General features: G+C 44.2%; 1 protein-coding gene across 1 annotated transcript in view; it reads left to right on the top strand.

Moving 5' to 3' along the window:
- The first annotated feature begins 1,724 nt into the window (after positions 1–1,724).
- The window catches only part of PLCB1 (phospholipase C beta 1), a 641,577-nt gene continuing 627,978 nt past the window's right edge, over positions 1,725–15,323 (top strand). The window contains exon 1 of the mRNA XM_045009836.1: positions 1,725–1,970. Coding sequence (XP_044865771.1) covers positions 1,872–1,970 — 99 coding nt within the window. The 5' untranslated portion in view covers positions 1,725–1,871. The remainder of the gene's footprint in view (positions 1,971–15,323) is intronic.

The following is a 15,323-nucleotide window of genomic DNA, read 5'->3' as shown; positions in this document are numbered from 1 at the left end:
GCACATACTGTGTTTAAATGAATCGAGAAAAGGATACCTAAAATGGAATTAAGGTCACAGGTCTTTATTCCAAGAAAACCTCTCAGTAGGAAGAGAGCATAAAACTTTCGAAAACCCCTTTCTTATACACGTTTGTGGCTCACCGGAGACTGGTGCTATGGGATTATAACTAGAGACATGCATCCAACGAAGTGGGTATTCACCCATGAAAGCTCATGCTCCCAAACGTCTGTTAGTCTATAAGGTGCCACAAGACTCTTTGCTGCTTTTAAGACCAAAGGGAGTTGATGATTTTAGGGGTTGTCTTTACCCTTTGATCACCTCATTTGTCAGTTTCCAGACTAATGAATTTTTCCCCTTTGTCTGAACAGCACTCCAGTAATATTTTCCAGACTTACCCTCAACTTTCTCTGCACTTTATTCTCTCTGAAGAGATATCTGTAACCACTAACAACCCTATCTGTCACACTGTACCTGAATAGCAAGTGTGATACAATTTTTGCCCCTGGGTCTCGCAAACCCAGTGTTCTCACACCATCTGTTACAGTAAGTTAGGGAATAAGAGAAATGCTTAATGATTACTATAATAATAATCCCTAGCTCTTATACAGCACTTCTCAGCCACAGGGCTCAAAGTGCTCCACACAGCAAGTCAGTATCATTATCCTCATTGCACACTGGGGAAACTGAGGCAGAAGGCTGTGCAATGACGTGCCCAAAGTCACGGAGCCGGCCAATGGCAGAGCGGGACATAGAACCCATGTCTAAGCATGGTGTTCTTTATAGATAGGGTGAGCTACGTTTCAAGGAAATAAAGGACAGTTGTAGGAAAGTTAGGGACATAATTTTTTCCCGTATGTTTTCCTGATGATATAAAGCAGAGGTTCTCAAACTGTGGGCCGGGACCCCCAGTGGATCACGACCCAGTTTTAAGGGGTTCGCCAGGGCTGGCGTTAGACTTGCTGGGGCCCGGGGCTGAAGCCCAAGCCGAAGCCCCAGCGCCTGGAGCTGAAGACTGAGGGCTTCAGCCCTGGGTGGCAGGCTCAGGCTACAAGCCCCGCACCCGGGGCAGGGAGGTTCGGGCTTTAAAAACCAAATAACCCCAGCATTTGTATCAGACCGGAACCGTTCCCATCATTGCGGCTGCCATGGGGGCTGCCTCCTGTATGTCCTGGGCTCCCGGGGACGCTCGTCACCGGTCCCTGGGCAGGAGGGACGGGAGTCACCCGAGCTATAAGGCTCCTGGGTGGAATATTGCCTCTGCTTGAAGGCCACGTGGGGCCAGGATTTCCCCCTTCACGCTTAGCAGAGAGAGCCCTTGTCACCTGTTCTGCAGGTGGGCCCTGCCCCCAGCTGCCTGCTGGGAAAGGGCCCTGCGGGGGATTGGAGTGGGGGGAGAGGGGAAAAGCTACGGCTGCGCTAACCCCTCGCTCCCCCTACATAGGGCCGGAGCTGGCCGGCCCCTAACCTCACCTGGGGGGTGGCAAAGCAAGCCCCCCCTCCCCCCCCGCAGCCCCGCTGCAGCGGCCGCCTCGCGCCGGCAGGTGGCGCTGCCGCCCCGCGGGCAGGCCGGTGACCCAGGGAAGTCGGGGGCCGAGTCAGCTGGGGAAGGAGGAGGAGGAGGCGGCGGGCGGGCAGCGCGCTCGCGGCGGGCGCGCGTGTATATAGGATGTGCCGCCGCCGCCGCCGCTGCATGGCTCTGTCCGCCGGCGGCCGCGCCAGCTGCCTGCTCGCCGCCCCTGCGCGCCGGTGACTCCCTCGCCCGGCTTCTCCTCCTCCTCCCCGCCGCCGCTGCAGCCCAGGCTCCCGCCCGTCCGTCCGTCCCCCCGCCCCGGGGCTGCCCTGCTGCGGGCAGCCTCCATGCGCTGCCCATGGCCGGGGCACAGCCAGGCGTCCACGCGCTGCAGCTCAAGCCCGTCTGCGTCTCCGACCTGCTCAAGAAAGGCACCAAATTTGTCAAGTGGGACGATGTAAGTCGGACCTTCCCCCCCCCCCTTTTTCCAGGACAGGGACCCCCCGTCCCCCACTCCCACGCGCGTCCCTGCTCCCACTCCCACGCGCGTCCCACTCCTCGGGCGGCGGGGGAACGGCAACGTGCAGGGCGGATCGATCCCTGGCCCCGACCCGCCCATGGAGCGAGCCGCCTGCCCTGGACCGCCCTGGGATGGGGATGGGGGAAGACAGGAGCGGCCTCACCTGGCTGTGAACCTGTTGTGCGCTAACCCTCTGGGGCAGAGCGGAGAGCGGGGCCCGCGTCCTTCCAGCGGGTTCAGTTTTTGTTTTTTGGCGGGGGCCGAGGGGGGGGGGCGGAGAAGAGGATTATTCCTTCCAAAAAAAGGGGAATCCACATTTGGGTGCAGAGGGTTTGGTGCCAGCACCGGTGTGTGGTGTTGCCTCCGAGTGAATGGGTTTGTTTCCAGAGGGTAAAGCGAATGTTTGGTCCAGGAATCCACACAGGTGCAAGCACATATTAAAAAAGTTGGAGGACGATTCTGGGAGGAAGAGAGGACAGTTTAAAATGGAGGGGGAGCAGGTTGACAGGACGGATTTATTTCCATGCTGGCAGTGAATTATTGTCCCTGTGAATGTTAGCATGCCGTGTATGCTAGTGGGTGCACCTTTGTGTATATTAGTATTTATTGTAACCCTTTGACATCTACATTGTCTCTTGTTTACTAAAACTTTTCTGAACTTAGATGCAAGGGAGACAAAGTATCTGTTCTTTCCATTTCACTTCATTAACTGTTATCTTTCCCCTTTCCTGTGTCTCTTGGTTATGTTGTATTCCATCTAATTCACCCTGTATTACCCTATTTTGTTATATATGGTAACATTAAGTGTATTCTCTTTGCTTCTATCCTCTTCCTCTTTCTTTCCCTGTGTTCGTTTTCTCTCTCTCCATAATGACACTTTCTCAGCCCCTCACTGCTTTCTCCTGTCTTCTTCATTCCCAGTCTCTTTATGGACTCTTCCCCTTCCACTGTGTGACTGAAGTAGGCTAAAAGCTTGTCTCTTTCACTAATTGAAGTTGGCCCAATAAAAGCTACTACCTCACCCAACTTGCCTCTCCACCCTCTATCACACAACCTGTGCATACGCACACTCTTGCATCCCCTACACGAACAACATCACAGGTACCCACTCACCTTCTCTCCTCGGCAAACATCTCTCACTATCCTTGACTACTCCCAAAATCTAGATGCATTCAAGCCTCCCCACAAGCCCCCCTTCTCGCGTATTCTTGTTTCTGCAATGCAAAATGCACCCCCTCCCTTCATTATGAAATCACACACACAGGCAGGGTCCCTTCCTCCCCTGAAACATCCGATCCCTTCATCTCAGCATTGCTCCGTTGTGTGGAAGAGGGGTAGCTCTGTGCTGCCCCCTGCACCGTAGCCATTTAGCAGTTGGGACTTCTTTCTCTCCCTATAGGCTGTGCCAGGGACTTCTTCAGAGACCGGGTGGATAGCATTCTCCTCTCCCCCCACATTGGGCCCCCAGTTATGGGTGGGGAGGCTATAGCTCCGGGTGGAAGGAAACAGAGGGGACAGGTTCACTGCCAATCCCATCCCTCAGTGGTTGCTCCTGTGGTAAAACCTCAAGGGTTCCTGCCCTCCACACGCAGCTAGAGAAATGGATACCCCACCAGGGTCGGTGCTGAAGTATGCACAGAGGCAGCACTGTGATGAAAGTCTATGGATTGGACATAAAGGAGAAGACTGACGTGCTGCACAGCTTGAATGGCAAGAGTCATTGAGAAGAACTAGTTTTTGAGATCTCCCTTTATACTAGCTCAGCTCTCAAAAAAAAATTCCTGCTGTAAAGTTTTCTTTTCTAGAGACATGCACAGTAACAGCTAGTGGGACAGCCGAGAGAGAGTGCAGTTCACCGTTCCAGTTCTGTTACGCAGTATCACGTTACCATTGCTCTCAACCTGTCAAGAAACCAAAGGTGTGATCCTGACCTTCAGAAATGTGTGACAAACGCTTGCAATGAGGGATGCAACACCAAAAAATTAGGAGGGAAGTCCTGAAGCAATGGGGATTTACTTATTAAGGGATTCCTAGACGTTGAGTTTCATGACTGTGCCAATAATGTGCAGTAATAAACAGTGAGATAACACCAGGGTCACATAGTGCCTGAGGTAGATTTGGATCTAAAATGAATAATTCACTTGCTGTTCAGGTTGAGTTGACACCTCTGAGTTCTCACTCATCAGATTTGCCGTACTGTAGATCACAGCACTGTCTCAGCCTTATTGCTGTGGTGGTGGTGTTGTCTGTTTTTTTGTTTTTTGTTTTTGGTTTTTTTTGGTAAGCAATCTTGCCAGCAAATTCACAAACCACATATATGCTGAGGACAAGTTAACAGTGATTTATACTCTCCAGGTGAAGAATCCAAGGCGTTCTCAAACATGGATTATGTGTTTTGCCTCTTTTTCCTGGCCCTCGGATGTGTAACTGTGGCAAGAACAGAATTCTCTGCAATGTCTCGCTGATATTGTTACCTTGAAAGATAGGGCTAAATTATTTGCAGATAAAACTAGCTGATGGAGTTAAGTCTGCAGAGAATTTGGTCCTTCATTTTTATTTGTGAAGGCTATTACTGAACCATTATTCAGAAATGTCTATAGGTGAAGAAATGCACTATGTGAAAATGGAATCTTCCTGTATAAATAACTTACTGGGTGTTTTTATTTAATTATAACTATATTAATATTATATAGACTAAATGAAACCGCCCACAACATTAAGCATGAAGTTTGTTAGCAAAAACTGACAAAGGATATAAATCCTAAATCAAGATTAATCATCATAGATTCCCTGTTATATCTGGCACATATGGGCCCCCCAGTCCTGCAACCTCATAGGCAAGAATGGATCCCCATGGCCAGCCCCATTCTTTATCAGTGGGGTTCTCTGGGCGATGAGGGTTCTCTCGAACGTATATGAATGTAGAAATCGGGCTGAGATTATCTGACACTGAGACACTTGCCATGGGCATAACCTAGTGAAATAGTTTTGAGCCATAACTCTCTTTTGATTTATTTAATTGCAATTTACTTAGTATGCGTGCATGAGAGGGTTTTTTTTTTCTTTAATATTTTTTTTTATTCACAATGCCTCGTTCCAGCAATGGAATCATCCCAGGAAAAAAATATTTTAGTGGAAGCGAACCTAATTTGGCACTCTGTAGTATGGGACATTTCATGCAAATATATGTTTAGTGACAGCTTAAAGTATCTGCTACTGAGCCAGTCAACAGAGACTTTGGAGTCTTGGCCATCTAGCCTGTTTGCCTGTATTCAGAGAGTTTTTTTTTTTAAATGAGCATCATTGACCTGAGGCTTTATGGTCTAAAGTGTGAAAAATGTGTATATTGGAGCTCCTCTGTGAAACAGTAGGCCATAATAATGATGATACATAATATGTTAAACTTGCCATGACAATAAAACATAATAGACCATTATAGCTACTTTGGATCCATTGTCTAAACATAGTGGATGTGCAGAGAAGTTAAGCTCATGCAACAAGGTTCCTTATGAAATATTTGTTGGGTTGAGGCAGGGGAGAATACTTCTCATAATCAGCTTTTGTAGGAGGAGATTTTCAAAGACGCTTAAGGGGTTTAAGAGCACAAGCCCCTTTGATTATCAATGGGACGTGTTCCTAAATCCCTTACGTGATTTTGAAAATAGCTATTCCTCTCTCACCCCCTTCTTCCTCCCGTAGATGAATTCTTGTCCTGTCTGTAAGCAGAGACAAATTCCCACTGAATTCACAAGTCAACAGAACTTGGTCCTGGAATTTGTTTGTGTTATTTTGGCCTCCCCAAAGCACCTGAAAACAACTTTTGTGTGTGTGTGTGTGTGTTTGGTACAATCCTAGGCATCTGATTTGGAAAAGATTTGATCCACTCCTCTGTCAAGACAGAATTATCCCCTACCTATGTTTTCCCATACAGCACATTTTCCTTCTGTTTTATTTTTCTAATAGAAAAATGACCATATTGACTTCTTTTCACATCTCATAAAACAAAGGCTCTTCCTCAGCAAAACCTTGTGACTTGTACCAAGTTTCAGCCCAGAGCAAAATTTTCCAGATGAGTTATAAGCCACTGAAAATAGCTTTCTGCAAATGGGAGTGCTGAAAGGATTTTATCCAGAGTAGCACTTACTGGCTATAACACAGTCACACAACGCGTTGGATGAAGAGTAAAGCAATAGCTCTTAAAGAATTAATTTAGTACTTCTTTGAGTGATGCTGGGGTGAGATTGAATGGTGCTGGATTGCTGGCAGAAGCAGTAGTAATGCAGGCTTTTAAACTCACCCACCAGTGTGCTTGGAACCTGGCCTGGAGCAGCCATTCCTAGGTGTGCAGAAAGCAGTTCACTTCTATGTTCATCTAGTAACTTTGCTGAGACCGCTAAGAAGCGCAACACGTGCTAAATGTGTGCTGTGGACCCTCATCTACTTGTACGTGCAAATAGGTCACCTACATGCCTCGTATCGGGCCTGATCCGATGTCTGTGTGAAGTGTGTAGGTGATCTCAATTGAAAGACTCTTGTTGACTTCATTGGACTGTGCTCTGAGCAGTGATAATCTTCTGTCAATTTAGACTACGTTTAAATCCGTGCAGTCTACACAATTGTAAAGTCTGGAAATTCCATGTGTTCTGCAGGGGATTTCCTGCCCTGTACGTTGAAATCCATTTAAAATCTTATTTAAATAAAAGAGAATACATCTCTATCCTACAAGGCAAGTGGAGTTCTCGTACACCACTATACTATCCCCACAGCCATTTGCTTCCCCATTGAAGGATTTATTGCCTTGAGACTCATTATGGGGGGGGGGCTGATTGTCAGAAAGGGCTGAGCACCTTGCCCTCCGAAATTGGGATCCTCTAACTGTCTCGAGTTAGGCTTCCAAAAATGAAGGGGAGCAGAATCACGGGTCACTGAAAATCTTAGCCTTTTGTAGCAGGGAAAGAAGTCTGGGTTATTCAAGCATTGGTTTGATTGCCAGTGCTGTAGACCGCTGGTGTCCTTCGTTCCCAGTGTTAGACAGTTACCGTTTCAGGAAGAGGGAGGTTTACAAACTGAATTTACTTGGGCCACTCAGCTGTAAATCAAACCCAAGGTTTTTAATAATTCTTCCTTGGAGAGTTTAAAAGCAATCTTCAGAAGAACTGCGTTCACTGCAAAATGACATTGTAAGGCTTTCCAAAGTCCACTTTGTTTAGGGATAGTGCAGGGGGTGGGGAATGATAAAGGCAGTTATATTACTAGCTGGGTGAGTTAAAGAAACTGAAGTATAAAGGAGTGGTTTGTTTTTTGTTTTGTTTTTTCTCTCATGGGATTGGTGGAGGCAGCGCTCTGCCCTGGCTTTGTGTGCGAAGCTGCTGCAACTAGGGGGTCTGGGGTTGCTCCGTGGCTGGGCTTACAGGTTGGTTCAATGGCTCTCAGCACCACCACTATATACAAATTGTTCTAGCACCCCTGATTGTGTGTAGTGGTTTCTGCTGTGTGGCCCCAGCAGGAACAGGACAGACATAGCTGAGGTAGCACCAACCCCAGAGCTAGGACACAGTTTAACTGGTATTGTCTAGTGGCGGTAATTGGCATGCCAGTGCAGGTTAATGGAGTGGTATATGTTAAAAAGTGTATTTGTTTCCAGTTCTCACTTAAAGAGTTTCTTATCTTCCCAAGTGATAATATGTACTTTACATAAAGGCTTTTACCGGGTCTTTGCTGCTTATGCTATTTACTTTCGCTTTCAAGTGTAGTCTACCAATAAGTAATGGAGAGGTTATATTTACCAGGATTGCTGCCTAAATTAGATGACTCTCTGGCCATAAAACTGGATAGGGTGACCAGATGTTAAGGGGACAAACTCCTCAAAATCGGACGCAGGACAAACTCCTCAAAATCAGGACAGTCCCGATTTTATCGGGAAGTCTGATCACCCTAAAACTGGAACCCAGTTTGAACTAAAAATGTAGTTACCAGAATTGAACTGTTCTATGCACAGCAGCATCCAGTGGCTAGGGCACCAGGCGGGAAGTCAGGGGCAAGGTAGTCCAGGGTGACTAGTGAATTTTGAGTGCCCAAATTGAGATACCTTAAAGGGGTCTTATCTGTAGGAAGGGCTGAACACTCACCTTTGAAAATGAGATTCTTCAGTTTGTCTCAAGTTGACTCACTACTCACTCTGCCATTTCATTGTTTTATGACCATGGGCAAATCACTTGACCACTCTCTGCCTCCACACCATCATCTGTAAAATATGATATAGATATTTACCCCATCTACTCATCACAGTAGCACCTGAGCCCCTCAAAACCACTAATGGATTTTATCTTCACAATACCCCTGGCAGGTAGGGAAATGTTATTCCCATTTTACAGGTAGAGAACAGAGCTGCAGACAAACTAAGTGCCCGCGCTCACCCAGGAAGTTCTTAGCGAAGTCAGAAATTTTAACGCAGAGTACTGCAGTAAACTTCAGAAGCACCTATCTACTGGACCAATGATTCTCAACCAGGGGTATGCATATCCCTGGGAATATGCAGAGCTCTTCCAAGGGGTACATCAACTCATCTAGATATTTGCCTAATTTTACTATAGGCTACGGAAAAAGCACTAGCGAAGTCAGTACAAACTAAAATTTTATACAGAGAATGACTTGTTTATGCTGCTCTGTATACTATACACTGAAATGTAAGTTCAATATTTATATTGCAATTGATTTATTTTATAATGATATGGTAAAAATGAGAGAGTCAGCAATTTTTCAGTAATGTGCTGTGGCACTTCTACAAAAATAATGAGGAGTCCGGTAGCACCTTAAAGACTAACCGATTTATTTGGGCATAAGCTTTTGTGGGTAAAAAACCTCACTTCTTCAGATGCATCAGCGAGTGAGGTTTTTTTACCCATGAAAGCTTATGCCCAAATAAATCGGTTAGTCTTTAAGGTGCCACCAGACTCCTTGTTGTTTTTGTGGATACCGACTAACACGGCTACCCCCTGATATGTGACACTTTTGTATTTTTTTTTTTAATGTCTGATTTTGTAAGCAAGTCGTTTTTAAGTGAGGTGTAACTTGTGGATACGCAAGACAGATCAGATTCCTGGAAGGGGTACAGTAGTCTGGAAGAGTTGAGAGCCACTGTGCTAGATTATCTTTACCCAATTTTATCAAATGCTTTTGAACTTGGTGGGTGATTAGTGCTGTGTGATTTGATCTGGGAGAATTCATGGGCCTGTTTGTTTGTTTTAGAGTCTTTTTTTCAGAAGTTTATCGAGAACATTAGATGTTTGTTATACTTTATAAACATTATCAGTTTGGGTAAGTAGAAATAAATCAAACAAACTAGTTATGAATACTTGCCTGAGAATGTATTTCTCCCTTAAAGAAACTTTCAGATGTGGTTTAAATTGTTGGCTCTCATATAGCTTGTTTTAGTTTGGCATTTTTTTTTATTCTGTCCAAATCTGTCACTACTGTGTATTTCTGAGACCTCAGAAATGAACCAACATTGATCTGCTCTTGGATATATTCAGAGATTAGACTCTTCCTTTTTTTTTCTTTTTTTTAAAAGAAAGAAAAATATACTCAACTGAACAACTCTGTTTTCCAGTCGGTTTGGATTTAGAGCTTTTATTGAGTCCAACACGTTCAGGTTTTTAATTATATTTAATCTGCAATGATCGGACTAAATATAACGAACAAAAATCAACTAGGGAAGGATACACTATCTAAACTAGTGGGAAAATGTAGTATAACAGTTCTCTTGCAATGCAAGAAGATAATTGGATACTGAATTTAAAAATTCATATTTCAGATGTTCAGTCAGCTAATATTTCATCACAGGATAAATTCTGATTTTATTGAACTCCATTGGAAAGCATTTGCTTTTTGTGGGACAGAGATTTGGCCCCAGGTTATCTTATAAAATGAGCAGCCTCTTATCCCAAAAGGATATGAAAATGATTTTTCAATTCCTCTACTACTTTAATATCTTACTACCTCACAATCTCTTTTTATATTTATTCTCACAACATCCATGTGAGATAGGCAAGTTCTATTTTACCCTCTTTACAGATGGGGTACTGGGACACAGACAGGCTAAGTGAATTGCCTAAGGTCATACAGGAAGTCTGTGGTGGAGAAAGGACTTGAAGTGAGGTCTCTGAAGTCACAAGCTAGTGCCCTAAGCCTGGAGTATCCTTCAAATACCTATGCCAAATAATGATGAAAGGACTGAAATCCTTATCTGTTTTAATCTGGTAAATAAAAGTTCTGTCAGTAGAATTTGATGTATCATGTCCATTGTGCAAAAATGCTTTCTTTGTGTGTGTGTGTGGGGGGGGAGGGGCAGGATGGAGACAAACTGTGGCTATCAAAATGTGTCAGGCACCAAAAACTGGCTTTTTGTTAGGTAAAACACTTCCAAATGGTCACTGAAATTTTTTATTTACTGAAACAAAGTGGGTTATTTTTAAATGAAAAACTTGTATAAAAGTTTTGATAACATTGACATTTTTATGCAATAAATTGCAGTTCAGAGAAAAAGAAAATGTTTGATTGAAAAAAATTCTAGTTAAGGAAGTTTTGACCTGCTCTACTTTCTACACAACTTTGCTTTTTTTTTTTTTTTTTAAATTGTTTTTAAATGAATTTTTTGTTACTACAGTCAAACCACATTAAAAGATCATTAGTAAGGTTGCAAAATCAAGCAATCAGAAGCTAGGAAATGCCAGAATTAAGATTGCCTGTGCAACCTTAATTTGGTCCCTTGTGCGTATGCATTATGATACAGTCTTTAATTACATAATCACATACTATCTTTCTACAGGATTCCTGGCTCGTTCATTGCACAGGATGGATGGTGCTGATTTATTCAATCTTATTAACAGTCCTCATTGTTCAGTGGATGGCTCCATGGCCTATTTACTGCATGCTGTTCAAACCCTGCACTGAAGACACAATTACTAGTTTCTTCAAGGGCTTTTCTGTGGCACCCCTCACTGTTGAAACACTCGGATACTACATCAATGAATTAATGTTCACAGTGCCCCTGTGTGGTGAGGGTGTGGTGTTCTCATTTCAATCCCCATCCCCAACACTTTTTTTTTCCTCTTGTTTAGCGAAATGACACGAAGGGGCATGTCTACCCTTTTGAGCTGGGTGGGTGATGCGAGGCCAAGGAGAGATCCTGGTGCTAGCTCTCAGCTGGCTCGGACACAGCTAGTGCACTAAAAACAGTGCAAGCTGCCCTGAGTGTGTACCCGCTGGAGACCCTAGGCATGGACTCAGGTCAGGAGCGACGAAAGTGCCCTAAAAGTGGGGGGGCCACCGGTGCCTGTGCCGTGGCCATGTGCTGCCCCTTCTTCCTGCCCTTGTACTGCCCCTTCCATGAGGTCCCTCCCTCATGCCGCTGCTTCCCCCCACCCCCAAGACTCCACTTTCTCACCCTTACTGCCAGCCGGTTTAAAGGTGATGGGGCCATGCCCCCGCCCCGTTCCAGCGCCCCTGCCTCAGGGCAGCTAGCCCCTCCTGCCATTGGCGTTGCCATGGCTACTCTCTCTGTTGCATGCACTAGCTCTGTATATCTCCTTGAGCTGGGAATGACATCCCCTCCTTGACTTGCAGACATCGCAGAACACTTTGCCCTAACTCTGTTCCCACTGAAGTCCTCCATAAAGTTCCCACGGGCTCCAACAGAGCAGAGAGAGGCCAATATGGAGCATCTTTAAAAATCCTACTCTTAATATTGCACTTTTTAAAAACAATTAAATAAAAAACACATCTCTTCAGTAGTGCAGGTCTGATCCATTTCATTACCACCACTCAGTTACTCCATATTTGTATGTTTAAAAAAAAAATACTCTGCCGAAGATTAGCTTATCTTTCCCTTCCCTGTGTTTTGAAAGCCCCTATTGTAGGGTCCATTCCTTCTCCCGCTGAAGTTGTGACTATTTTGCCATTGTCCTCAACAGAAGGAGGAACATACCCTTAACGCATATGCACGAAGCAGAGTTAAAAGGGTGGCTACAACCTTAACTCTGAGTTGCTTGGCTTTTGTGGTTTTAAAATCTTAATGTTATGTTAAGATGGAGATTGCTGAGGCGTTTAAATAACTTGATTTAAAAACAGAGGGGTAGCCGTGTTAGTCTGGATCTGTAAAAGCAGCAAAGAGTCTTGTGGCACCTTATAGACTAACAGACGTTTGGGAGCATGAGCTTTTGTGGGTGAATACCGTGGGTGGCATCCAACGAAGTGGGTATTCACCCACGAAAGCTCATGCTCCCAAACGTCTGTTGATTTTAAAAAAATCATTTAAATCAGGAATTTATTTTAAATTTATTTAGAAGTCATTTAAAGGTTGCAGTAGGACACACTGTAGAGGAAAATTTATAATGCACTAAAATGTTTTTAAACATATAGTTTTAAATGCCCTTCCTGGTGCAGTATCCTAGGGCTTGTTCACGTAGAAAACTTGTACTGCTTTTAGCTATGCTGTACTGGTGTAGTTAAAGCAGCGCAATCCTAGTAGTTGTACTAGTATAAAAGTGCTTATACTAATATAACTTATTTCTGTACGGGAAGGGGAGTTAATTATTCTGGTATAAGGTGCCTTTATACCGCTCTAACTGCATCCACACTAGGGATTATAATGGTATAACTATTCTGATTTTTAAAAAAATCCATACCAATAACTGTAATAATGATACCCATACAAACACTGTATGTGGACCTGGCTATAGCTGACTCTGAGGGGCTTGTCTACGTGAATGTTTAGTTTGTGGCAAGTTGGAGTATGAATTTACCTGCACTAGCCTGCTGCACGCTTCTGTCCTTGGGAATCCTGGAGACATGCATTAACAGTTCGTTAAAGTGCATTTATCTAGTGCTTTTTGACACTGGGAGGGCATCAGCAGGGTCCATACAGACAGCGCAGCAGGTCAGTGCAGAGTAGGTTCACACCCCAGCTTGCAATCAACTAAACATTCATGTAGACAAGCCCTTACAAAACTGCTATAGGTGAAAACCAAAATATTGGGAGATTAAAGCCCTGATCCTGCCAATTCTTAAACAGGTGCATAATTTTACTCATGATCTTCTGTCTGCTGCTCTTGTGCTTAAAGCCATCCATCCACTTTTGTAGCATTTCTCATAGGATGTGTCTCAACACAGAGGTTGCACCAGTAAAAGTTTTGGCTGAATGCATTCGCGTTGGGTCGTTTGTGCCATTCAGCGTGTCCACCCAGCATCGGGCAGTAGTGGCAAAAGTGTGGCGCAGTGTGGGTAGGCATCCCACTGTCTTTGATTGTGCCTCAGTGGCATAAAATCTCTTTACAACAATGAAAAGTCACTTAGGTTTTTCAGTACATAAATTTACAGTGAGCTTTTTTTTTATATACACAGGCCCAAATTTTCCAGAATGGGAGCCTAAAGTGATGCTTCTAAGGGGGGAATTTTCAAGTCTCCTGAATGACTTACGATCACAAGTCCCATTAACTTCAAACTTTGATGGAGGCATGTACCTTGGTTGGTGCATTTCAACTTTCTTGACTTCTGTAAATGCAGTATGTCAGGAGGTGGTTTTGGTTGTAAATACAGCACAGGAATAGAAGAGTGTTTTAAGTGTGAAACTTCTTAGTGGAAAATATCTCGATGCAAAATGTGAAATTTATACTAACAGTTAGGAAACTACTAAAAGAAAATAGTCCAAAATGTCTGCTTGAGCAATTCAAGGCTATAATATTGGAAGAGAGTAAAGAACATGTAAATTTAAAAAAAAAATCTGTTTAATTAAAAATCAGGATTTTTTTTTTAAATCCCTCTGATGTTGTATATACTGGTCTGTCAGATCGGGTCCATGCTGCTGTTGAGCTTTTTATTTCAGGAATTTGCAGAGGAACTCCATCAGAAGCCAGAGCTCTGCTTGGCAATAGTAGGCAGAGGGTGGTATTTGAAGCTGCCAACAATTTGTGGTCATTTGTGGCCCGGACTTGTTGGCTAGACATTGCAGATCTGCTGCCTTTCTCTGCTTTTTTTTTTCTTCTTCTCCACCCTCGTTGTCTCTCTTCCCCATCCCACATCTTGATTGTATTCTTGGAATGTGTCCATGAATGTGTCAGCATGCGATGTATTGGTTCTTCTGTTTGTTTATTTAGGGCCAGATGTTCAAAAGAACCCAGCTCCCATATTAGGTACCTAAATACGTGTTTGGCTTTCCAAAAGGGACACCTATTGTTCTCAATGGGAGCTGCTGGGCTTTGAGTACCTTTTTGACAAATCAGGTGCCTAAATGGGAGTTGAGCTCTTTAGAAATCTGGTCCTGAGAGACTGCACTGAGAACAGCCTCTTTGTTCACTTGTGTGAGGATACAGTCAAGCGAGCCTCGTCTTTCCTTCTGTTGCTTTATTCTCTGCCTTTTCTTTTGTGTGTTGGATTTAATTGGGGTGGGAAAGACATGAGTTTGCCCCCTCCCTCTTTGTTTGTCCTTGGGTGTTTTTCCTTTGTAGGGGTGTCTTGTTTACCTGGATGGAAGGAAATTGTATTCCGTACACTCTTAATTGCTTTTGGGTCTCCTTTGTTTTGCTGTTGTCATTGTAGGTGCAGAGGGAAAATAGCTCCATTTGGGGAGGTTGGGAAGTGGGTCGGTTTTGCGGGGGAGCAAACTGAATGAATAAGTTTGAAGATGCTCCTTTGGATGACTTGTGGCAGTGTGGGGGTGCAATAATATCTTATTTGTAAATATAATACAACAATTGTATATGAAATACTTACCTTGGAAGTCATACAACTCCCCCCCTGAGGTCATCTAGTCCAACCCCCTGCTCAAAGCAGGACCAATTCCCAGACAGATTTTTGCCCCAGATCACTAAATAGCCCTCTCAGGGATTGAACTCACAACACTGGGTTTAACAGACCAATGCTCAAACCACTGAGCGATCCCTCCCTTCCTGGGGTTGACCAAACTCCTGATGTACTGATTTAGGTTCCTCATTTTCATATATGTAAATGTATAGGGAGTTTTCATGGGATTATTATTTCCCCCTCCCCCAATAAAAAGCTACTTGTGGGTCAATAGTCGCAAAGACTCTGAGTGCTTGTGAGTAGGGAAGAGCACCCCACAGAGGTGACCAGAAATAGGAGTATGGCTCTGGATGAGAGCTCTTATTTTTAGAAACAAGAATGTTGAGACAGTCTGAACCCAGCCCTTGCTGCTGCTGTCACTCACAGCTGACATAAGGGTGATGGAGTTCTGTAGGCAAAATTTTTAAAAATTCAGATATAGTAAATAAAAGT

This window comes from Mauremys mutica, chromosome 3, assembly GCF_020497125.1.
Source record: "Mauremys mutica isolate MM-2020 ecotype Southern chromosome 3, ASM2049712v1, whole genome shotgun sequence".
In the NCBI taxonomy this organism is placed as follows: domain Eukaryota; kingdom Metazoa; phylum Chordata; order Testudines; family Geoemydidae; genus Mauremys; species Mauremys mutica.
The sequence above is the reverse complement of the archived record's forward strand: the minus strand, read 5'-3'. Positions and strand labels throughout refer to the sequence as shown.